Below are 25,347 nucleotides of genomic sequence, written 5' to 3'. Positions count from 1 at the left end.
TCATCTGTTGATGATATGTGTAATCATATTGATCAAGAAATATCAGCTATGTTTGATGCTGCACTCTCAGTCACTGTCACAACAGCAGTCAATCAATGAATAAATTCAACTGCAAGAAGTTCACAAAGGCACATCATCTACAAACAACACTCAAGCAGAAAACACACAGGAGTGTAGTTGGTTAAACTTCAAATTACTGACTTTAAACAACATCAGCAATTAGTCTGCTGCCTCTCCACATCTCGTCTATTAGTCTGTCGGCCTCTACCAGCCACTTAGATCTGCTCTCAAGCTTTTATTAAGCAGCTGTTTAAGGATTTCACAGCTGCTCTATGATTATTGTGACCACAACCCTAACACAACATCACAACAGTGGTGCACACGTAAACACATCTACTGACAGGCCATGAGATCAATCTGGTAGAAGTTGATATGTGTGTGTGTGTGTGTGTGTGTGTGTGTGTGTGTGTGTGTGTGAGTGTGTGAGTGTGTGAGTGTGTGAGTGTGTGAGTGTGTGAGAGTGTGAGAGTGTGAGAGTGTGAGAGAGAGAGAGAGAGAGAGAGAGAGAGAGAGAGAGAGAGAGAGAGAGAGAGAGAGAGAGAGACAGAGAGACATTCTCTCTCATGAGTGAGAGAGACAAAAAGGAGGCAATTAACTTGACTTTCAACAAAACCCTGAGCCAGAAAATATATTCAGATTATGCAAAATGCAAAAAAACGCTATTGTTTTCAAAGTGAACACGTGTTAAAAAGCTACACGCTTCCTTCTTCCACTATCAAAAAACGGCATGCAGAAATGTTTTATTACCAGGCCTCCAAATATGCCAAGCCGAGTGGAAAAGAAACCGACTCGGGCTAAGATTGACGTTGTGGCAACGTTAATAAGACGGCGAAACATGTAATAAAGTCGACAATTAGGGCAAACATGTTCCACTGCTTGAGACAGAGGGAGATAGTCAAGCAGAGCAAGGACGACTAATAGAGACAGTGTGGGTGGGGAACAAACTGAAGACGGGGAGTTGTTAGTTTAGCTTCAGATTATTGACTTTCAAAAACAACGTCAGCAATTAGTCTGTTCTCGCCTTGTTTTGTCTATTAGTCTGTCAGCTTCAACCACCACTTAAAACCTCACGTCTACTCAAACGGAGGCAAATTTATTTATGAGCTGCTATGTACAAAATGCCCAATTAAACATTTTAAAACATAAGGCCACAACTTGGGTGTGTGAAAGCGCTTCTGTTTGTGTGTGCGAGAACCTTCAGGGCAGCACAAGACAATCTGGAGGAAACATTAGCAGGTAAAGACCTTCTCTCAGTTCACTGTTTATTTACCTCTTAAAACTGAATCTCTTTATCTTCCACTGAAAACCAACATTCACAACTGTGATGTTCTGGCTAAATAAGTGTCTGGTTTCTGTTAACTGTAAGGCTGCAATTTCAAACTTCACAAAGTGACACTCTAACATCACTTTTATCTCATGTTGTGTAGTTATTGTATCAAATACTCGATCAGGGATCAATACTTCACGGTGGCTCCAGCAAATAATGACCTCTGTTGTTTCATGTTTAATAACATTTTTGATGATGGATATTTTTTGCAGTGAAATATCCACTTGAAGCTTAAATGTCTCCATAGTCCTTTAAACTAAACTTTACATTCAGTTCTCCTGAACCTCATGAACACACAAAGATCATGTGACGTCAGTGGAACCGCCTCAGGCCTCAGGTTTATGTCGCTTAGATGTGCATATTCTCACATAACTGCTTTTCTTTGGGAGAAATCTCACTGTAGTCTCACTGTAATATAATTTAGTTTGCAAACCTGGGCTGATGTTTAAAAAAAAATTTGTATCAAAGGGAAACATCTTCCTCCTCTTACAGCGATTAAACTATCATTCCCAGGTTTGAGGATATGTACTAACTTTCTACAACAAATTCTACACAGTGAACACCTTTCATTAAAGGAAAAAAGGTACAATCTAAAATGATGTGTGTAACACTATCACATAGGTAAAACAACTTCTACCAGATTCCACTTCAGCCACCCACTCAACAAACAGTGTAGTAGTGGTATGTAGTATAAATTGCAGTGGACAGAACTCACTGAGTGGCTGATTTTATGAATATCTAATATGCTTGTTTATAGGAAAAGTGTAACAATCACTGATAATTGGATGTCAAAAGATTTATTGGATTAATGTGTCGGTCTTGTCATATTTTCATGAGAAGGATTTGTTTTTTATACGTTTAGTTTAGTGACTGGTGAAAACTGCGAACCTCTGCAGTATCTACAGGGAACTGTTTATTTAACCACAGAAGAATAAATCCCTGAGGAGACTGATTAGGACACTGAGGCCGTCTAACCAATTATCACTTATTGTTTCACTGCTGTGACTCTGATTTGTTCATTGGACTACAACCAGAGGTCAAACAGCCTCTGCTTCAAGGTTAAACTGCTGCCACATTACAACTGGACCTTGATGAACACCAGACATCCACACACCAAAACCATGATGATCAAAGGCAGCAGCTCCACTGGCCTTCAACACCTTCTTAAAACTAACTATACAATGTCTTTCTCTCACCCCCCCTCCCCACACCCCCACACAGAACACCTGCCCACTTGGCTACCCCTTCATCTCTCTTTCAGGCTCTGGGACAAGCAGATATTGGGTTGTCCCTCCCTCCTCCCATCTTTCTCTCTGTCTTTCCCTCTCTCTCTTATCGCTGCTATCATCGCTGTGGTAAGCTGTGGCAGTGGTGATTCAGTGCTTCTGGTGTGTGCGAGTCTGTGAATGTGCATGCAGGGGGCTGCGTGACTAATGTTGCAGTCTGCTGAGCGTTGCATGCCCTTATCGTGCGCCACCGAGGCTGCGCATACACACAATCACTAATGAGAGTGAGTGTGTGTGTGTGTGTGTGTGTGTGTGTGTGTGTGTGTGATGTTCCTGCAGGTCGTTCCACCCGCCTGAAGGACTTTTGGGAAGCCCAATCCTCTCGGGACAAGACAGTTTATAATTCTTTCTTTAAAAGGACAGAAGAAGTAAAGTGACATCTGCACAAACACAGACACATTAAGCCAATAACTGTAAAATGACATAACTCACTTGTTCTAGTTGTGTCGTTTTAATTTGGTGCAGCTTCACATTTATATCACACTATGACCCATTAGTGGCACCAGCGTGGAGGTGAAAGACAGAACTAGTGCAAATAAAGGCTGATTACATGTAACAACAGTGATTTGAGAACAGGTCGTTCTTGTGTGGATGCACACGTGTAGATGTAGAAGACCTTTGTAATTAATTAATTAATTAATTAATATAAATTCATATGAATAGAAGATTCAGCACCTGATAAATCATCTTAGAGTTATTGGTTTTATTCAACAGCTCAATTAAACAACTGCAGAAACACTATACTTTATATTATGTCACATGATGTAAGAAAATTTACCTGTTGTGCCATCATTTGTAAAATGTAACAGCTAACTGTGATTGTTAGCTTTACAACAAGAGGCTGATAATCAGTTAATTAGCTCATTCATTAACTAATATTAACACAACCCCAACCCTATTCTAAACAGAAAGTCAAACAAACGCACCAGTAACAAAATCTCTGGTTCTTAGTCAACAGGTTATTAGAAAACATACTTAATAATGTCATGATGGCCAAGTATTATGTTTAAAAATATAATCAGCTGTTCAATAGAAGCCCCGCCCACATTTATACACCAATGGCGAAGGCTACCATATAAGGTGTTGAGTTCACTGATGAGAATCAAAAGTCAAAAAGTGAAACTGAACGTCAACACTTTTGGATGAAGTGTTTCACATTTGGTTTGGAGTCAGTCGAACGGTGATTCTACTTCTGTGAGGGTCAAGTGGGAACTCACACACACATACACACTCTTCTGTCCATAAAGGACTAAGCCTTTTAGGCTTTGAACACAAGAGGGTGTTTATGTGAATTGATGATCAAAGACACCCTGTGCCGCTATAAGCACAGAGGGTTTTACTTGTACTGACAGACACACACACAATCACCTACACACACTCTCACTTTATACCACTTGACATTCAAAATCAATTAAACAGATGTTAAGACTGGTCGACTGTGTTGTTGACTCAATATACACATCAGAAGATATAGACACACGCAGCCCCCCCCCCCCCCCCCCCCCCCCACCTATCCACACACAGCAACTGTCTGAAAAGGTCATAGTCAATAGAGGGGACTGCTACATGTTATGTAGAGCATTATGATGCCTGTGTGTGTACCATGGCTTTAGACAGACTCATATGGACACGAGAGGATAAACTACAGACTCACATGAAGTGGTCCCACTGACTGATGTGTACACAGGGTCAACCGGCTGACAACAGGGTCAATCGGACCTGATTGATTGGACTGACCCTTTGATGGTGTGGAGAGAAGGTGGGAGAGACAGAAGAAAAAACAGAAAGAGAGGCAGACAGATAAAAGGAAAGAGAGATACAGAGGGAAACGGTAGAAAGAAAGAAAAGAAGGACACCCAGTGGGTGTTCTGAGGTGTTGTGCGTACCTCCAGTCCGTCTGCAGCGCTGAGTGGGGAGGTGGAGGAGGCGGTGGGTGAGGATGAGGAGGAGGTGGAGGACGGGGATGAAGGGGAGGTGACTCCTCTCGGGCTGACCTCCACCAGCTTCTTCAGCTTCAAATCCACATGTTTACTGTTGGTACCTGGTGAGACACCCACAGGATGAGTACAGGAGGAGTGTGTATACGTCAGAAACACATTTAAATACAAGTAAAACTAACTGAACATGACACTGACACACGCACGCACGCACGCACGCACGCACGCACGCACGCACGCACGCACGCACGCACGCACGCACGCACGCACGCACACACACACACACACACACACACACACACACACACACACACACACACACACGAAAGAGGAGACAACTTATTCTGCATTCATGTGAACACACACTCGGGCGGAGCCATTGATAAGGAACATACACACAGGTGAGAGGAGGTATAAATCATATATACTGTATATATGATGTGTGAGAGAGATAGAGATCTGAACAGACCAGGCAGCCTTAAGTCCTGTTTGTACTGCAGAGAGCTACTGAGCTACTGAGTGTACATTGCTGGGAATATCACCATGGTAACCACAGGGCAAGATGGAGGGAAAAAAGACAGAGGGTCTCATTTTTTAAGTGTTTGTCCTCTCACACTCTTTTTCTCTAGAGTTTACCATATTTTGTCTGTTCCCACTGAGAAGATGTTTGATATACATCAGTATGACGTAACAGTTCAAAAGCGCTACAACCTCCAGCCTCCACAATGACTATAAAGTTAAATAAAGAAAGAAAAAAGAGAAAATAGAAAGATAACCTTCATGAGAGTGGAGTTTATTGCATTAGTTTGATGTACCTAATAAACTTGTAACTGAATGTATTTTTACTTTTTCAGTTACACCAGAAATTCTACTTTTCAAACAAATCAAAAACTCCTACTATATATGGGGATAAGTCTTTTTCTCTTTCTCCTTTTCTTTTCCTTCTTTCCTTCCTTCCTTCACTGCTCCCTCAGCCCCCCCATTCCAGTAGTAGTGTACAGCTTTATTTTCCAGGGACTGGTAACCACAGCTCCCCTGCCAGGCCACACCACTGCACTGAAGCAGATGAAAGAACAGGAGGGCAAACGTTTCATGTGTCATCTCCCCCCGTGACAGACAGACAGACAGACAGACAGACAGACAGACAGACAGACAGACAGACAGACAGACAGACAGACACACACACACACACACACACACACACACACACACACACACACACACACACACACCATGATGCATGCATACAGATGCCAAACAGAGACACTCTCTCTTGAACTTGGAAGATCATGTACAGACTCATATACATATGCAGCGCGTGAAGCAAACATGGGGGAGAGGAGGTGGTGACTGACCTGCGTAGCTGGAAAAATATGACAACAACATTATGAACATTTGAGGGGAAATATTTACAGAATGAAATGTGGTATCAGCTACTTTAGTGATACAATCACCACCATCCATTTCTTTCAAGACAACAGAAAAATTTCCACCAACAAAGAACAAAAAAATAAACACAGTGAGAAAAACTAAAAACAAATAGCACAGAGATATTGCACTTCAAAGCTGGAGGAAGCATTTGTCTGTTTTCATGTTTGTTTCCTCTGGTCTCTCACTGTACTCTCACCTATCTCATATCAGCAGGAAATTGAGGAAGCAAATAAAATAAATTAAATACAAAACAAAGTAATTAGTTTACCTCTGAAGATTTGAGCAAATGCTTTCCTGAAGATATGATTTTATTTTTGTCTGGGGAGCACTTTTCAGAGTTTATTAATTAATACTTAAAGACATTTCCAAAGAGAGAAAATAAGGAGGAAAAAAACACAAACAGTATGGCAGCAATAAACTAACATATTCTGTGTTAGCTCCTCCAGTGTGAAGCACCAGTGGGAACAGAGACGCAGAGGTCACGGGGAGGGGGGGGTGAGGAGACAGACATTGTGCACCTCAGTGAGGGACTGAATGTCACAAAGTGAGTAAAGCTTAGATCAGACTGACAATGTGTTCAAATTTTGATGAGGACAGTTCAGACTACATGACTGGTCTTGAGTAAATGCTTGTAATGCACGGAGAAGGTAGATTACTGGGTGGAGGAGATAAGGTGGGGTATCACTATGACACAAGGGAAACACCCCCCAAACAATTTAGGACTGTTTAGGTTCAATATTTCATTATCCCAATAAATCTTTAGGGTTGTTAGTGTCATCAACAGCTGTCCTTGGTAAATAAACTGCATGAGATCTTCATCACACTTCTGTCCTGCCATCTGAGCAGTGATGACTGATTTAGGACATTTCACATTCAGGTATATGAACAAGTGAGTGAGTGATTGAGACAGAGACAGAGAGAGAGTTTAGTAAATATGTAGGAAAAAGCCCAGGCATGGAAATGAGCTAGAAAAAGGCAAACATGACAGTGAACCATGCAGCACCACAAAGCTTCAGCCACCGATTTTACCCAGAGAGGTTAGCTCAGAGCTGGGGTTAGTAAGCTCCAGGGGGCCCTGGGTGCTGGAAGTGGTTGGAAGCGGGGCCTCTGGTGGCAGCAGGTTAGTAACCAGAGCAGACGCAGACGTGGTTGCAGCAACAGCATCATCACCACCACCACCACCACCACCACCACCACCAAAACAGAGCTTCTCCTCCTCAGCCCTCCTCTCTTCCTCATCCTCACCCCTTTCACCATCATCCTCATGGTGACCTCTCACTCCGTCCAAAACATCTGTGGGTGCGGAGCGGGACAGAGGGACAGACGAAGGGGAGGAAATATGGAAGGGAGTGAGTCAGGGAGACAAGAAATAAAAACGAGGATGAAGGAATGAGAAGGTAAAGGTGAAGACGAAGACACAGGGAGGAGTGCAGAGAAAAACAAGCTTGGTTAGTTCGTGTTAACAGTTGTCTGAACATGTTATGTGACCAGATTCAATAATCCTTTTCTTAAACACCTCAAAACCCACCATAACACCCCCCACCCTCCCAACCTGTCTGTTTGCAAGTATATTTTTTCTCTTATATTTGGTGCATTCATGGCAACTTTTCAAACTTGGTGTGTCTGTGCAGGAATCTAGTATCTAATCAAATTCATGGTATGACAGAGCAGACTCCACCTGAGTGACAAGGAGGGGCTCTGATCGACTGGTGTCTGTCAATCCGTGTGGGTTTATGTGCATGTAGGGGAAAAATATCTGACACACAGAATGAAACTGAGACCTCTGTTTAATTTCCCTCATTCAAAGATCTGTTGCTGGTATTTTTCTATTTCCAGATGAAAGAGGTAGGGCAAACAAAAACCACAAAAACATGAAAGCACATGTTCCATGAAGTCTCCTGAGGGGCTCAATAGAACAGTGTCTCTACATTAGGAACAAAAGAAAAAACATGTTAGAGGAAACTCAAATGGAGACCTGCATGGATAACCCACCATGGATTAAAACAAAACAATCAGTAAACAGCGTCTGACATTGAAAGCTCCCCTCTCTGCTATTTACTACACGGTGGGGAGAGAGACCGAGAACAAAGAGGGAAGGAGAGAGAATCAAACTAACAGCGTTTCCTGTTTTTTTTTTTTTTTTTTCCTAATTTGCTAGCTGCGATGTGGAGCGTGCTAGCAAGCGCCGTTCCTGCGTGGCTGGCTCGGGCCTAATTAATGGGAGGCCATGGTGATGGAGTTTGGAAAGTTTCTTTGCGGGCAGACACTTGGAGGGGGCAGCCCGAGCTGCATTAAAGGACCGTGAGTGGTGTTGAGGGGAGAGAGGGAGAGAGAGAGAGAGGGAGTGTGGGGGCTAGGATTAGCCGTTCTGCTCGGGAGGCCTTGTGTATCACAGCCCACAGCATTTCTCTCTTCTCCTCACCTCCTCCTCCCTTGTTCCGTTCTTTCCTCCAACTCCATTTTTAATGAGATCAACAATTAGTCCAATTCAGAAAAGCTGAAAGAGCAAATAAATCAAGTGCTCCCCTCCCTCTGCCTCACCGTCTTTCTTCTGTCATTTCACCTAACAAATCGCTGAGCTCGCCTCCTGTTGTTCAGGGTTTCTTAGTTTTATATTTGTTCCTTCATCCTTAATCGATTATTTAATTTTAATTAAGCAAAAAAGCAATTTTCAACATTCTCTGGTTCCAGAGTCTGAATTGTGAGTATTTTCTTCTTTTCTGTTTTGTATGACATTAAACTGAGCATGTTTGTGTTCTGGGCTGTTGGTCCAACAATACAAGACACTGTAAGAGGTGAACTTGTGCTTTATGAATCTGTAACAGGCGTTTGTCATCTTTTTCATCCCTACTTGTCACTTATATCCGACCCAGCTGACAAGAGGCCCTGTCTCACTGTTGGATCTTCTCTCCATCTCTTCCTGTTCATCTGTGGAGCCACATTCTACCACTCATCCTCCATCAGCTCCACTTTTACACTTCTCATTTTATCGCTGCTTCTTCTGCTTCTAACACTCTTCACCTGTCCACACCCACCTTCCGTTTGCAAACACTGCAGCCTAACTACCTGCACAGTACAACCTAAAGAAGAGGTGTAATGTGGAGGAATCTGAAACAAATGACAAGAGAGGCCTAATAATAGCCATTATCATAATAACCCCAATTTCAAGGAAATGGAAAGCAGTGGGAAATGCGTATGGCGGCATTTGCTACCCCTGCAAGCCGTTATTAGAAGTGTTTGGTATTTTGAGCATAATTTGGCTGCACAATGTGCTGTGTTGATTAACAATTACTGGGCGAACAAGACAAGGGAGAAGTCGCAGGGTAAATTGCTGTTCTGAATATGAGGGTGGTGCTTTTTAGACCCGCGGCCGTTGTCAAATGACATTTTGTTTTTCTCTGAGGATTAGGCAGAACCCCTTTAGAGAGCATAATGGAAATGTGCGAGTCGTAGCATGTGTGTGAGGAAAGTGAGTGTATGTCAAAAGCATGCTCGTGTGACTTTTCTTTTGTATTAGAGCTAATGAGTATTAGTAAGTGTTAGCAAGTATGTATGCTAATTGCAAGGCCTTTTAATCAAACTCTGAAAGTATGTTAATGAGGATGCATAAAGTGTAAATGAAAACGCTGTGTGCCCAAAAAGGCTAAATGTTCATGTTTGGAGTTCCTGACTTTGACTTTGCGAGTGTGTGTGTGTGTGTGTGTGTGTGTAGGAGTGCACCGACCTGCAGCAGGGCTAGCCTTGCCGCCCTTCCCTCTCTCAGTGCTGGAAGCGTCCAGCAGGCTCATGTCAGACATCTTGACTCCGGATCGAGCCTCAGCTATCAGCTGCCTGGCTCGCTCTCTCAGTTGTCTTCGCCGCTCCGCATCCCGCTCCTGCGCACACACACACACACACACACACACACACACAAACATGAACTAGGGAATTTCACCCCCTCCACAGGTACGGGTACAATCATGAGGAAGAAGATCCCTCATCTTAGATGAAGTGTTACATAATTCAGAAAGCTTGTTTACAGGGGCCACACACAGGTTTGTACTCAGCACTATACAATGATTATATACAAATTCATATTGTTATAACTATTTTAAGAACATGCACAGTGATAGACAGGACACTACACTCATCACACACACACAAAATAAAACCTTCACACACCCACTGTTGCAAATACAAAATAAAAAAGTTTTGTTATCAAAATGGATGTAGACATCTTACTGCATTATGGAGTTAGGAGTGCAGACACACACACACACACACACACAGTCCATCCTGGCACTGGACAGATACAGTATTGAGCCGTCACCATCAGAGTAATGGCAGAAATGCCATTTTCAGGGCGATTCAATCTGATCCTACTGATAGCACAGGCCACACACACACACACACACACACACACACACACACACACACACACACACACACACACACACACACACACAGCAAACAGGGAAACCTTGATGATGTCAATTGACAAACACTTAACTGATAAAGACCCCGCCAAGCACACACAAGCACAGACTCGATGTACGGACCAAGTGCGAAGGTAACCAGTGTGGAGATACACAAATGTGCAGGACACATAGTTCAGAGTGAAGTTTAACACAACGAAAATCAGGCACACAAAAGAGATACAGGAGCAAAGACAAACTTCTTTCAAGAAAATGAATTCGAAGCTGCTCTGAAAAGCAGATGGGCACAGTAAAGCGGGAGCAGACTGGTTCAGATGTATCCAGGCTGTGAGGTTGTGATATTTCTGAGGCTGGGGCTGTTGCAGTCCGACAGTAACGCACTGCAGCAGCAAACTCAGGATGAGGCTGAGGTGAAGAAATACTGAACGTCTCCTGTATGATTTAAACCTCTGTGACACAAAGTACACAAGTCACGAGCCACAAAACTACCACAAACTCGTCTCACACAACACAATGTAAGCACAAACACACACAAATACTGACACACTCTGAAAACTCCACCTTGCCCCCCCCCCCCCCCCCCTCTCCCAAACATACACAACCACCTACGACCCAGGCTGCATTTCTCTGTCTCTGCTCTCCCTCCCTGTGGTTTTCTGTTAATCAGGCTTCTCCATATTGAGGCAGGGGTTTCAGGGCCGGCCTGCTGAAGCCGCCCATTTATCCATTAACAAAACAAGCAGCGCCCGCTAATGAGCTACATCTCTCCATTTCCATGTCAATTGTTTGCTTGTAGCCATTGTTAGGCTGGGACAATGGGGCTGTTTTGTAAATGACAGAAACCCTAATGCACTCTGTGTATATGTGTGTGTGTGAGAGAGAGAGAGCGCCTCAGGGGATGCCCACAGGGGGAGGGGAACACACCTTAGAGAGAAACTGGTGGAGAGAGAGAGAGAGAGAGAGAGAGAGAGAGAGAGAGAGAGAGAGAGAGAGAGAGAGAGAGAGAGAGAGAGAGAGAGAGAGAGAGAGAGAGAGAGAGAGAGAGAGAGACATCTAAGGTAAAATAAAATGGGCAGCGTGCAGTATTCCTGCTTTGAACAGGCTGTGTAAAAGGAGCTACTGAGGCTTGTTTTGTTTTCTTCCAATTTTTCTTTTTTCTTTCTTTCTTTCTATCCAGCCACATTTCCATATGTCTGTGTTTTCTAAGCAGAACTCTCCTTGTTTTTATAAATGTAATATGACAAACAATGTCACTGATGGCCTTGTGGCTATGGACTGGTTCTGATCTCCAATCCAGCCTTTACAGATATGGATACAACTATCAGTTTAAGTGTGCCTGTGTATGAGTATGAATGTGTGTGTGTGTGTGTGTGTGTATTGTGTGTACATACAGCTCAGGCCACAACACATTCCGCTGCATTATTGTTGTCAGCCATTTTGGGGACAGGAAATAGGAAACTAACTTTGCCTGTCCAGAGGCCAGGATTAACACTATAGAAAAATGCATCTGACGAGCTCCAAGCTCAGTCAGCTACAAAAGCACTGATTAGAAAATATGAGAATGTGTTAGGAAGGAGAGGAGAGGAGGAGAGGAGTGGAGAGGAGAGGAGGAGAGGAGTCATAGATTGAACTTTAGGAAGTGAAAGGATGACATTAAGTGGAGCAAATGTTTTGGTTTTCATTATCAGAAAAAAACACAATCATGATGCAAATTTACAACTAAAGCCTCTGAAACACTTTGCAGCTGCACGAGAAGCTCAGACCACTGTGGAAGAAGGAGTTGTGCAGCACAGAGACAGCGTCCACGGAGAGCGTGAGCATGAATACAACCTGCAAGACGCAAAACAGACTTCAACACATAAGCCAAAACAAAAGGAGCAAAGTTTATTGATTTCACACATTCATCTATTGTGGTGTTTATGTCGTTCAAAGCTCTAAATAATGCAGGTGTGTGTGAGGGTACATTATTTTCCATATGTTATTCCAGCTCTTTGTGGGACCTGTTGAGACTGAATGCCTGTCACCCAACTGTTACCAACACTGACATCCCAATTACAACTCATTGTTCTGAAGGAACACGATATACCAGAACTTTTTTTAAGTCATGGGGGGACCAGGGGGTGATGAAATGCCACCTAGTGGACATTATGCTAAAACTAAGCAATGATCACGCTCGCTATTTCCTACTTGGAAAGTGGGAATGGAAATCATACCTAACAGGGAAAATAAATCCACGTAGCAACACAGGACACTAACAACCAGTGGATGTCAAAGCAACCAGCCACGTTGTTACATGATCAAAGCCAGGAGGAAAAAAGCAGGAGTGAAAGTGTGTCAGCTGGTGGTCAGTGGGTAGCACAGCTTCAAGAATAGAGACTCAGGAGGAGAAGAGACTTTTCTTTTTTAAATGGCGACAACAAGAACAATTGTGTACTGTGTCTTCTATTGACTGCTGGGAACCTCCAGGGGAAGAGAGGCTAAACGGTTGAGTGCGAGGCAGAGACAGAGGGTTCCTCTGTGGGCTTGGCGTCGGGGTGAGGACCCCTCTCCGCTCTGGAAGCTCTTTTTGAGCAGGGGGAGCAGGTTGTCGCCTTGGTTGCTCTTTTCTGGGCAAGGAGAAAGAGGGAGGGAGGGTACGCACTACTGGTCATGTACAGAGACCTGGCGTGGGCATCGAGTGATGCCACACACACACACACAGGGATGAACACACAATCACTATCTAAAAGGGTTTGCCAACCTCCCAGATAGCCAGCCAGTCTGGCAGCCAGTCATGCAGTTCCAGACATTTGTCATGACAGGCTAATTCACAGTCAAGAGGTGCTTTAGGTCTCTATCTTGTCCAGGCACACACACACACACACACACATACTAAAGAGCTACAGCGCGCGCACACACACACACACACCCACACACACCCAATCACATAGCTGTGTAATCACACACTCACAAGCATTCTTTCAAACACCAGAATTATGATTCAGACACGATGCAGATGCAGCTTCATGTTATTATTCTCTTAATATTCACAGTGATGTATCACAAGAACAGACCTACACATGTAAAAGCTTTTCCAAAACCAGAGCTTCACAAGGGAGGTGCTCTAATATATAACAAATACTTACAGTAAGTGACAAAGATCTGGATCCTGGTCACTAAAACAGACTCTAATCATCACTAAATGTAAACAGTATCTTTAGCCCTAATAAACAGGCAAACATGGCTGAAGGTTTCTTCATGTGGCTGATTTGACGCCGTCACATTCAGGTGATTAAATTACTGAGGTGTACAGGTGGGTACAAAAAGGAGTCAGAGCAGTAAACTAACAGCTCTTTGTACTTGGGTCTGTAAAACCAAACAGTTGAGCTAAATTAAAACAGACAACATGCAGCATTTTCCCATTAACACTCTTGTTTATTCTCTATTCTACATAGCAGCACCAAGGTCAGTTTTAGAGGCAGGACTGGTGGTAAGAAGGGGAGGGGGACAGACAGCAACATCATCTTTGTCGCAGGAAGCAGTGGGGTTTATGGGAAATGTGGTTTACTTTGAAAAACACTGTACAGGCTTCAACTGCATCAATTATTTGTGCACCTCAATGATACCACAATGTACTGCAATTAACTCAACAACTATATAAGCATATTTAGAAATATCACATGTACTAAACCCTCTCAGTACTCCTTATTGCTCAAATTTTGATTGAGGGAGTGAGAGAGCGAGATAGTGAGAGAGAGAGAGAGAGAGAGAGAGAGAGAGAGAGAGAGAGAGAGAGAGAGAGCGAGAGAGAGAGAGAGAGAGAGGGGAGAGCTTATCGGCTGGCTCCAGACAGAGTGCGCGGATCAATGGGCGTGCGAGGCCCACAGTGATCAATGCATTTGATAAAGAATTAAAGAAGAGCCACTGTACATGGCTATCAAAGAACCAGGACACGGCCTAATTATGATTCGACGTGTGCGTGCCCATGATAGGGGTCTGTGTGTGTGTGTGTGTGTGTTACATGTACATAAATATAAATCTGTGAGATGTCAGCGTGGAAGTGGTATGGAAGACCTGTGTCAGTGTATACGTGTGTTTGTGTGTGTGCAAATGGAAGGGTCTGGGAAGGATGTGGAGGTGTATGTGTGAGGATTTAAAATATTAAATTTGTGTGTGTGTGTGTGTGTGTCATGTTTTTAGGGCAGATGTGTTATGTGGTTTAAAAAGGAAGTTTTAGTTTATGCATTAGATGTGATTTTTTATGATTTTATGTTTATGATGTGTATGTGTGAAATGACTGGGATCTTTTTAAACTCAAGTCAGTCATACAGTCAGAGATGATATACTTTTGTGATTTATGGTATTTTCATTTTCATCATTGTTGTTGTGTTGTAATGTATTATCTGTATTTTCCTGTTTAGTTGTGTGTATGTGAATAAAGGAAGGAACAGGCATGCTAACTAGCTAAGACTATAAAAGCTCTATTTTTAGCCATGGCATGAGTCCACGCAACGTAGTCGTCCCTCTAAAGATAAATGACAGTTTTATTCCGAGACAGCTGCGGCAGCTTGTGGTGCAAGTGTAAAAACACTTAAAATGTTGTGTATTTCACAGAGAATATTGTCTGTATTTGTAAGAATAAACACAATATTGATGCACTGAATGTGCATCAGATTTAAAGAAAAAGGTGTGTGAGTGTGTGTGTGTGAGTGTGAGAGAGAGAGAGAGAGAGAGAGAGAGAGAGAGAGAGAGAGAGAATATATGCCTAACAAAGGGCACTTATACAATAGGACAGGTAGAACAGGTAGAGTGGAGACTGCTCAAAACACACACACACACACACACACACACACACAAAAATGTCAGAGGAGCTTGTCAATGACAGGTGAGTAAGATGGGAAGGTTTTGCCCTTTAAACAGACAGGATAATTACTGGGAGAGAGAGAGACAGAGAGAGGAAGAGAAAGACAGAGAACATGAGCTGAACTCTGAGGCGGTGGGCGACAGTAAACAGGTAACCTGTCACTGCACGAGCTCCTTTGTGTGTCAGTGTGTGAAGGGGTTCCCTCTAAAATCAGCTCCACAGTGTTGACGAGAAGTTAACTGATCGATGAGATCGGTCAATAAATTAGCTGATATTAGCCTATTGCAAACACAGTGACAGAAAAGCCTGAATATATCTGGGAGCAGTGTCAGTGTCACCTCTGGGTGAGTGGTGGTGAACGGGGAGAGCATCCAGGAGAAATGACAGAAACGTCATCAACGCGCCCACTCACTCGCTGTGGATTCAGACACTGACCGCTCTTTTCATCCAGACTTTATACTGGAAGTCCTGGAAACTCCAATTCTGTATTTCTCCTCTAAAACATCCATTCAAACATCACACAGGTGAAAAAGAACACGAAGATGCTCCTTATCTTGTTGCATGAAAACATTACATCTGAAATAAACTTAGTTTAATCAGTTTGTCTGATTTGCAAAAGTTTCTGACTCCCTGAGTGAAGTTTCTCAGACTATTAGGTCAAAGTGACTCAGCAGTAAAGTCCCACATTCACAAAAGCACAAACCCCATAAAGACAGCTAAATATCATGGATATTAGATGTATGTGAACACATTTAAATGTTGAATAAATGCTAAAGACTATCACTCAAACGCACACACACAAGGAGAGAGTAATTAAACTTTCCATTCAAGCTAAAACAAATTCTTTAGCACTGAGCAAGTGGGATTATTGTATTTTCATATGAAATAAACATTAAATATTCTCTCATCTGAGGACTTCAGCCTTCATGTTTTATTCATGCAAAGTGGCTTTAATACGCAGAGAGAGAAAGAGAGAGAAAGAGAGAGAAAGAGAGAGACCAGGGCTACAGAGTGGACCTGAAAACATCTGACACTTCCACTTGGTCAAACGTGAACACAAGACATGTGGTTAGTCGACGAAGACAGAGGAGAGAAAGAAAGAGAGGTACAAGACCAGGTCTGTAAGTGTGTGTGTGTTACAGCTTTCCTCTGTGATGGCTTGATCAGCTCTTGTGATGCAATTGAGAGAGCTGTCTTTCTCTTGCTCGTGACACACACACACACACACACACACACACAATTTAGAGACTGCCTTTGATCTCCACTCCAGCCAATTCAGCCACGACACATACCCACACACTCCAAGACAAGCGCGCACACACACACACACCAAAGAAACTCCCCACCAAACTATTTAGTTTCATTAGGGGCACATTCTTCAAAAAGAAAAGAGAGAGCAAGAGAAAAGGGTGGGGGGGTGGGGAGTGGGGGGTGAAGGAAGAGGAAGAAGAGAGAAAAGGGAGAACTGGAGGAAGAAAGGGACAGCAGCCACATTAAAATGAGACCTGGAGAAAAACTATTACTGCTGGGAGAAAGTTGAAAAGGAGAGAGGACAGGAGGAGGAGCGGAGTAAAGGACAAAGTGTGGAAAAAAAGGAGAGAGCACAAGGCCATATTTGCATTTTCAAAATAGGCAGTTTTTCTATATTTGCTGCAAAGACAGCCCTTTACTAACGGCCTTTTCAATGGGTGAATCCATGAGAAGAAAGTTGTGCCTTCTTTTAAACATGGACCTAAAATCGACTGAAATTAGAATATTTGTATTATGGAGATGTGAGATTATTAAATGATCACAGGATTATGTTGGAGTGGATGCTTTTATTTGAAGTCTGTGGAGGAAGAAGTGACGTCACTGCTGCAATTTGAGCAAATAATGTGAGCTTCTGAATAATAGTTATAATAGTAAGTATGTCCATAGTTAAAGGGCAGAGCACCTTTCAGAAGTTCACAGAGTTTGCTATTATAGTGTGCCTCTGGCAAGACAACATCGTTTTTATAATCACTTGGATAAAATATAGTATGGTCAGAAATAACTCAGAAATAATGTGTTTTCTTTTTTACTTTTAGGAATGTCAAGGTTCAGCCAGAGGACTTTGTTAAAGGACGAGAGGGGGGGGCACGGGGAGAAAATGAGGACATGCATTCAGTCAAGTCAGGATCAGAGGACAGACAGCAGATGGGAGTAGATGACAACACCCACAGGTCACAACAGCAGAGACACAGGAGACCCCTCCGCTCCTGAGAGGAGGAGAGGGAGCGATGGAGGAGGAGGAGGAGGAGGAGGAGGAGGAGGAGGTGGTCGGGGGGCTGGTCGGCAAAAATCAAACAGGACCCAATTATAGGAATCACAACGAGTCAGTGAGCAGGGGAACTCTCTTACCTGGAAAACACCAAGGCATGTTCGTGCTCCTCAAGCACACACACACTTTTACAAAAACACACATGCACACGCACACACACACACACACTCAAAAGAATGCAAGTGCACAGGTGCAACATTCTGTACAGTTTTTGCAAAGAAATACACACAGGTGCACACGGGGGCACAAGCTTGTGTGTCCACATGCACACAAACACACAAAGAGACACTTCTCCCAAACCTAGTGTGGATCCTGATAATTAGCCTGGCCAGGCCGGTGTGAAATTACTGTTCTCATCTGCTAATGGATGAAAAGACCTGAAGCGAATAGACACAGACGCACACAGACACACACTCACTTCTCTATTAAAATAAAACCAGTGGGAAAGACTGAGAGAGAAAGACTAAAACAAAAATTGGGATGTCGGCAATAAGGATAAAATGAAGTCTTAGCCCTGGATATTTTAGGAAAGCTCATTAATTACCCATCTGGCTGCTGTGTGGGTAGGGGGTGGTGACATTACAACATTACAAGACATCAGCACCGTGACTACTGATATGTTTTGAAGGCCACCTATGAGGAAGAGGAGGAGGATTGGGGGGGGGGGGGGGGGGGGTTCAAAACAATTAGTGGTACTGCTCGTCCATCAGAGAGCACAGAGAGTAGGACTGACGAGACAGAAGAGAAGATGCAGCAGAGAAAAAATGAAATAAGGCAAGAAACCAAAAAAGTGATGAGAAAAGACAGAAAACTGGTTTAAAATAAAAAAAAAAAAGATAGATGGACATAAAAAAGCAGAGAGAGAGAGAGAGAGAGAGAGAGAGAGACTCAGAAGATAGGGATGGAGAGAAAAGTGAACCTGTGACCTTAGATCAAAGAACCAGTCACTGTGGGCTACAATTAGGGATGGCAGGAGGGAGAGCATAGGTCAAGAGAGCAGGGCTACACACTCTCTCTCTCTCTCTCTCTCAACAAGTATCAGACACATGTTCTGCATCCAGCTACATCCATGCTGATGTCAGTCGCTGTAGTGGTATGATTGTACTAATGCAGTCATACATCAGTTTGTCTGTTTTTGATTTGTTGTATTTCATGTTAACAGTTCGATGTAAAGACTAGCAGCATAGAAAGACTCAGTTCCTACATCTCTCTAATATATAACATAAAACATCAGAGGTGATGTTATTCCTGTACAATGAGAAAAGTAAAAAACACCACCAATTAAATTATCATCCCAACAGGTCTGTGTATTTGTTGTGTCTCACTGGTAACTTTACATCAGGAGATACAGTATATGCAACAGTAAAAGATGTGAAGGAGCTTTAAGATGAGAACAAATTAGGGCAAGTACAGGTGCATGATGGGAAAGAGGGTTTCCTGCCAGTGACGATATCTGACCCAAAACAGACTTAATACAGTTTAAAACTAACTCACCTCGGTTAGAAAAGATGCTCCTATTGCGATTGGAGATTTGATTAGTGCTACACCTAATGATTGATTTGATTATAGATTAAATTCATTATTTCAGCAAAACAGAGAATTCTGTCACACAGCTTTGAGTAAAATATAATTTCAGTTCATATATATATATATATATATATATATATATATATATATATATACATATATACATACATACATACACACACACACACAATTATCATTTCATTTTGTGCTTTGAATGCTACATCCATACAACAGGAAATGTAGCCCCCCCAACCCATCTCCCTCTGCCCAAATCATTCTGTTGCCCCCACATTAGCCACTTCCCTGGAAGAATGAAGCCCCTTTAATTGAATTAAATTATACCTTATGTATGCTAAACCGCAAAGCACCTACTTAGATGGATGGAGAGTTAAATGGGAAAAGCTTGGGCCTCTCCAGCTGATAACATAGACACACACACACACACACACACGCTAATCAAAACAAGACATCAAGTAATCTAATCTGAATCACTAACAATTATCAGCACATTGGCCTCAGGGCCAGTCGTATTCCTTTGATCAATGTTTTCTATTAAAAAAAGTGTAAACAATTCAATATCTCCCTCTCACCCCTCCTCTTTCCCCTCCTTCACTTATGCATGGGAAGTCGTGTGTGTGTGTGTGTGTGTGTGTGTGTGTGAGGGGGTTATTAACCAATTGTCCTTGGAAATGAGTACGAAAATAAGGAGGAGAGGGAGAGAGAGAGTAGAGGGGTGGCTACTTTAAGGAGCTAATCTAAGTGAAGTCAGCCATCTTGCCGCACAACAAGGGACAGAAGAGGACCTTTTTTTGTCGCTGAGGAAATAAATCGGCGCCGCAACAGCTTTGAAGAACTCTTTTAATTTGCTTTCTGCCTCTGAAGACTTTTAACGCCACCAGTCCTTGGAAGGTCCTCATTTATTCCCTTAGATTATGCCGAGGAGGTTATTCCTGTGGCCTGCTTGCAGACGCCCACACACGACAGACACTGACAACACACTCGAAATACATAAGCATGCGCGCGCACACACACACACACACACACACACACACACACACACACACACACACACACACACACACAGACACACACACACACACACACACACACACACACACACACACACACACACACACACAAACACAAACACAAACACGCACGCTTTAAAAAACATCTAATTCAAGGGCATATTTCTTTTTAAGGATTCAGGCGGCAAATGCAGGGCCACGCGACTGCTGCCTTTTAGATATTTCATTACCAAAAGGTATTTATTTCATTTTACCCTCAAATCCCTTGTTGTCCCAATTCTCACAAGACCATATTTTTTTCTTACCCTCCTTTCCTTTCTGTGAAACATTTGGAAACGTCACTGAGGATTTGACCACGGCGCTTTACCAGGGTAACTCCTGGTCCATCAGCGTGCCCCCTCCCACTTCCAGTATATTATGTTCAGTGGAGCGTGCTCAGTTCAGAGCTGGCAATTTCACTCGCGTCTTCTCTAGTCTAGTTTGCTTCGGTACAGCGATTCTCAACCCCCCTTTACCATGAATGTACTTTTGCTGACAGGTGTTTGTGTACAACATTTACTTAGTGTTTGGGGGAAAGTGAGGGGGCAGCAAATTTGGTCGGATGTCAAAAAAATTGTGCAGAGTTAAAATGACCAAAGAGAGAGAGAGGGGGAAAAATGTTTATAGTGAGAAGAGGGAGAGACGGAGTCCATCCACATTTTGGTTTTTCCTACTGACATGTTCAGGTTGCGACGTTCAGCAGTCCATTAAGAGTCTCAGCAGAAGTTAATAAGGAAAAGTCTTCTCTCCTTCTCAGAGCTTCCTCAGAAAGGATTTACCAAAGTGGACTGCCAGAGGATGAGACAGTTTGGACAGGATTTTCCAGCATGTTGCAAGTGTAGTGAGCAGCTAATACAGAAGTGTGGAGGTGACACAAGGGTGTTGAAAAGGCTGGTGGTCACTCTAGTAGCTGTTCCTCCTCGCTGAGGTGATGCTGTACAGAACTCCAGTGCATGAAGAGAAGCGGCAGGGACACACAGCTGAAACTCAGGACAGCCTTAATATACCACATGAAGAAGAGCTCAGACGGACCTGCCCCCTCATCAGAAGCCTGAGGACTCAGACGGATCCAAACTGGATCTCAGGTTGAGACTTTTAAGTCTCCTTCAGCTGAGTCATGTCTGATTGTATTTGTACTCGTGCCACCATCTTACTCCGACCACAGAAATGACCTGGCTGTATTGTTTTAGATGGACAGTGTAGTTCTCTTTACTGACAAAAGCCCCATGCACACATACACGCACCACTGTGACTTACGTCGGTGACGCTTGTGGCCCTGGTTGGTGCAGTCACGGCTGAGTTGGGGACATTCTTGTTGCCGGCTTTCATTGCAGCGTCTCTACGGGCCTGTTCCAGGAGGAGCCTGGCTCTCTCCTTCAGCTCCTCCTGACGAGAGAGCACCTTCTGTGTGCGAAAAACAAAATAAAACAGAGTGAGTCTGATCAGATAAAACAACAAAGACACAAGAACCAGGAGTTCAGGTCCAATAAAACCGTCACAAATAAGGTGTGATTTGGTCAAGAACATCTAACAGGTGTTGGATATAAGAGATGAGTCCTTGCCGACTCTCACATATGATGTTGAAAAGCTGTTTAAACCACAGAAATATGATAATATCGGTATATTTTGTCCACACATGGCTTCTTTGACTATCTTAAAAATGTCTCACCTTCTCAGCTGGGGGGCTGGATACTGGGGCAGGTGTTGGCTCCTTTGAAAGACAAAACACAAACATTATCTTCAGGTGTGCAGCTGAATATCAAAAATACCTCTGGACCTGGAGTCACAGGTTCTAAGTTTAGTATTTTGTCAGCACAATGTAACAAATAATACTGGTTGTATTGGTGATTCCTCAGAAATGAACTGAGCCTGTGTTATTCAGTCAGATGTGATTAGTGACACAGCACTGAAATGAAATGAACAACAGCTTTCACATGTGTTTCTTGTACAGTAACCAGGTGGAGGTGGTGGAGGAGGATTTAGACAAGTGGGTACAAAGGTAGGAGAAGGGTTAATTCCCCGTGATACACAGGACCTTCACTCTGGCATTATGGCCCTGGGCTCACAGCCCTGTGGGGGCCCAGTGGTGTGGAGAGCATGACGGCTTTGACAACAGAGCAAAAACACACCTAGCTTAGAATTTTATCTGCAAGGTAATGCTGGCTGTGTTAGAAGGAGGCGCAAACAGAGCTTTTAGATTTTTAGGTTAGACAGGCTGTTAATAACAAACATGTTTATCCTTTCAGCAAGTCAAATCTGGCCTGGGTGTAGCCGAGGATGCATCCCGCTAACTAGATAACAGCAGATCAAAATGGGGTGTCATAGCTGTCATAACCCTCCTGCTGGCCCCCGCCTGCCCCGTGACCTTTCCACTTGTAAACAGGAAGCGGTAATCTGGGGTTAACCAATGCAGGCAGCAATGTATTCATTGTGTGTTTGTGTGTGACTGTGTGTCTCGCACACGCACACAGGTCCATGCCAGCGCGTCTGAGAGACGAGATGAGGTGTGCTCTGCGCAAAGCGTCGCCACGCCTGAGCAGTCACGGCGCCAACTGCCATCAACTGAAGGGATGAGAAATATAATGAAAAATATAATGAAATGTCAAAGCAGGGGGTTCTCCCAGGTGCCTTCTATAGTCGCCACAGGTTAACGGCCCAGCCTTGATGCGTCTGGGTCTCGGCAACGAGACAGGTGACGACAACATCTAATGCAGAACGGGAGAATTTCGGTACGGTCATCTCTGCAATGGCATCAACGAGGTCGGGATTTGAAGCTTAGCGAGCGCCAGGAGGGGATGAATGTTCACTGCATCCTCTGTCTTATGACTGATGTAGCTGTGAAAGTTTCAATCAAAGCCAGGGTGCAAGGATAAAAACATGAACAATCCATTTAGGGGTCAGGCAGGTACCTGCAGGTAAACGCAGTCAGAATCTTAATACCTGACTTAAGTAGCAAGATGAGAATTAGTCTCCATTATACAGACTGATGCAGAGGTTGTTTAAGGTACAGGATTTAAAATTAGATGTGAGATAGTTTAATTAATCTCTAACAAGCCCTTAAATGACTTATTGATGAATATTCAAAACACTCTCCTGTCTGCACTGAGCAGGCCTGCACGTGCACTTTGACAGAAAAGGAATTTCAGGGACATCTATGAAAAGATCTGTTATAAATAGATTGCATCACTGCATGCAGCCCTCAGAGAGTGGATCCTTCTCGTGTTCAGTGAGTGTTCACCTGAATCCATTATTTTTCTGCGTGGTTACCTGTTTGGGAGGCGTGTCTGTGTGGTTGACTGGAGGGGAGCTGGTGTCTGAGGCCGGCTCAGAGTCCGAGTGGCGAAGACCGGCCCTTTTCTTCTTGATGAGGTCAGTGTCCCTGTTATAGGAAAAGCCCAGTTTCTGGTGGGGTGGTGAGGAGGAGGAGGAGGGGGCCCCTCTCCGGGTGGGCGACCCTGGTTCTGTACTTCCCACCTTTCTATCCTCTCCCACCTCCTCCTTCTGCTGTCTTTCTTTCTCCACCTCTCTCTGCACTCTCTGTGGTAACTCACTAAGGTCTAACGTGTTGGCTTTGAGCAGATTCCCTCTGTCCTCAGATCGTGGCGGTGACACGTGGGTCGAGTCTGTTGCTGAGGTGGCTAATACTGTGCGTGGTGATGGGACAGGAGGTGAGGATTGCAAAGGCCCTGCTGTCTGCAAGCTTGCTGAAACAGCTCCTACTTCGGCCTTCCAACCCTGCTCCATCACCTCTTCCTCAGTGGCTTTAGTGCCGTTAGACTCGACATTAACGCCACCAGCAGATGCTGCAGGCTCAGAGGTAGCCTGGCGTTGCTGCACGTCGTTGAGTTCAGCGTAGAACTTGTCCTGGCCTATGGAGGCATTTGTGTCGGTCTCAAAGTCGCCCACCTTGTAAGTGCTGCGACTGCTGTTGGCCTCTATCTGCACCACGTTGAGCTCCTCACCGGAGAAGTGGGCGCGGATCTGGTACAGGTAGGTCATTACTGTGAGCTTGTCAGGAATAGCCAGCAGCACCATGTCAGATGGTTCCAGGAGACGGGAGATGCCCAGACTCGCAAAGCCATCGTACGCCTGAGCAAACAAAACACACAAAAGACCCAATTAATGACTCGTATAAAGCCACGGAACCACTGTCGTGCCCACCTGCAAATATGGTCTGAAACGCTGAATAAAGACAAGACTATGGTGCATTACAGAGAAGATGAGGGGGGTTACAAGAGTTGGTGAGACAGAAGAAGTCTGGAAGGTTGTCTTTGGTGCATGTTGCATTGCATGCAAGATCCATGTGTGAATGTGTTCATGTGTGTTTGTGCGTGAGAGAAACCTTTGACATGACTGCTGACAGGTCATGTCAGGGATGGTTGTCCCCGATAAGAGACGCAGATACCCCAAGACAGAGCGCTTAATCCCAAAGTGTGTGTGTGTGAGTCTGTGTGTGTGTGTGTCCCCTTATCGCTCCCCTGCATCAACCTGCCCACGCTCTCCGTCACGCGTGTAATTGGTCTGATTAGAGTCTGATGAGAAAATACAGGTTTGATTATCAAGCGACACAAGAAACCCAATCCCCCATCACCAGATAGACTGAGAAAGAGAGACAGAGAGAGAGAAGGGATGAAAACCATTATCGCAGCCAATGACAGGTAAATAAATAGATTAACAGCAAACACACACACACACACACACACACACACACACACACACACACACACACACACACACACACACACACACACACACACACACAGGCTTCCCATCCGTCTCTCCCAGGTATCACAGCTTGTATCTGGCCTGCTTGATAGTGTTGATCAAATTCCAACCTGTTGCAGCGCTCGTTTGTTTCACCGCCTCCGTAGATCTCCTCAGTCCATCAACCTCTCTCTCTCTCTCTCTCTCTCTCTGTCTCCCTCTGACTTCAAACACTCCTCCATGTATTTTAACCTTTATTTATCCCAGGGATTGTCTTGAAGAGCCTGCTTGCTCTTTTTCAGCCCTGTCCTACATATTGTATGTATTTATCCAGCGGGGGAGTCCATTGAGCACGTATGATTTTTCATTGAGTTTTCATTAAATGTGGGAGTTTTCTTGTAAAACTTTCACTTTAGGAATGGATTTAACCTTTTGCTCAAGGGTACATCAA

The 25,347-nt window shown here is 43.8% G+C and overlaps 1 protein-coding gene across 6 annotated transcripts in view; it reads right to left on the bottom strand.

Annotated features, from left to right (window-relative positions):
• The window catches only part of ehbp1 (EH domain binding protein 1), a 132,484-nt gene that overhangs the window by 38,520 nt on the left and 68,617 nt on the right, over nt 1-25,347 (bottom strand). For 3 of the 6 annotated variants that reach the window (XM_071479834.1, XM_071479836.1, XM_071479835.1), the window contains 6 exons: nt 23,460-24,281; nt 21,862-21,903; nt 21,450-21,596; nt 9,766-9,916; nt 7,071-7,334; nt 4,560-4,714 (listed from right to left, as the gene is read on the bottom strand). In XM_071479834.1, coding sequence (XP_071335935.1) covers nt 4,560-4,714; nt 7,071-7,334; nt 9,766-9,916; nt 21,450-21,596; nt 21,862-21,903; nt 23,460-24,281 — 1,581 coding nt within the window. The remainder of the gene's footprint in view (nt 1-4,559; nt 4,715-7,070; nt 7,335-9,765; nt 9,917-21,449; nt 21,597-21,861; nt 21,904-23,459; nt 24,282-25,347) is intronic. The other 3 variants (XM_071479839.1, XM_071479838.1, XM_071479840.1) reach the window with 2 other exon arrangements.

The sequence above is a fragment of the Trachinotus anak genome, unplaced genomic scaffold, assembly GCF_046630095.1.
Source record: "Trachinotus anak isolate AG129_WGS33_773 ecotype Australia unplaced genomic scaffold, CSIRO_AGI_Tana_v1 ptg000007l, whole genome shotgun sequence".
NCBI lineage: Eukaryota > Metazoa > Chordata > Actinopteri > Carangiformes > Carangidae > Trachinotus > Trachinotus anak.
This window is presented reverse-complemented; position numbering and strand designations above follow the sequence as displayed.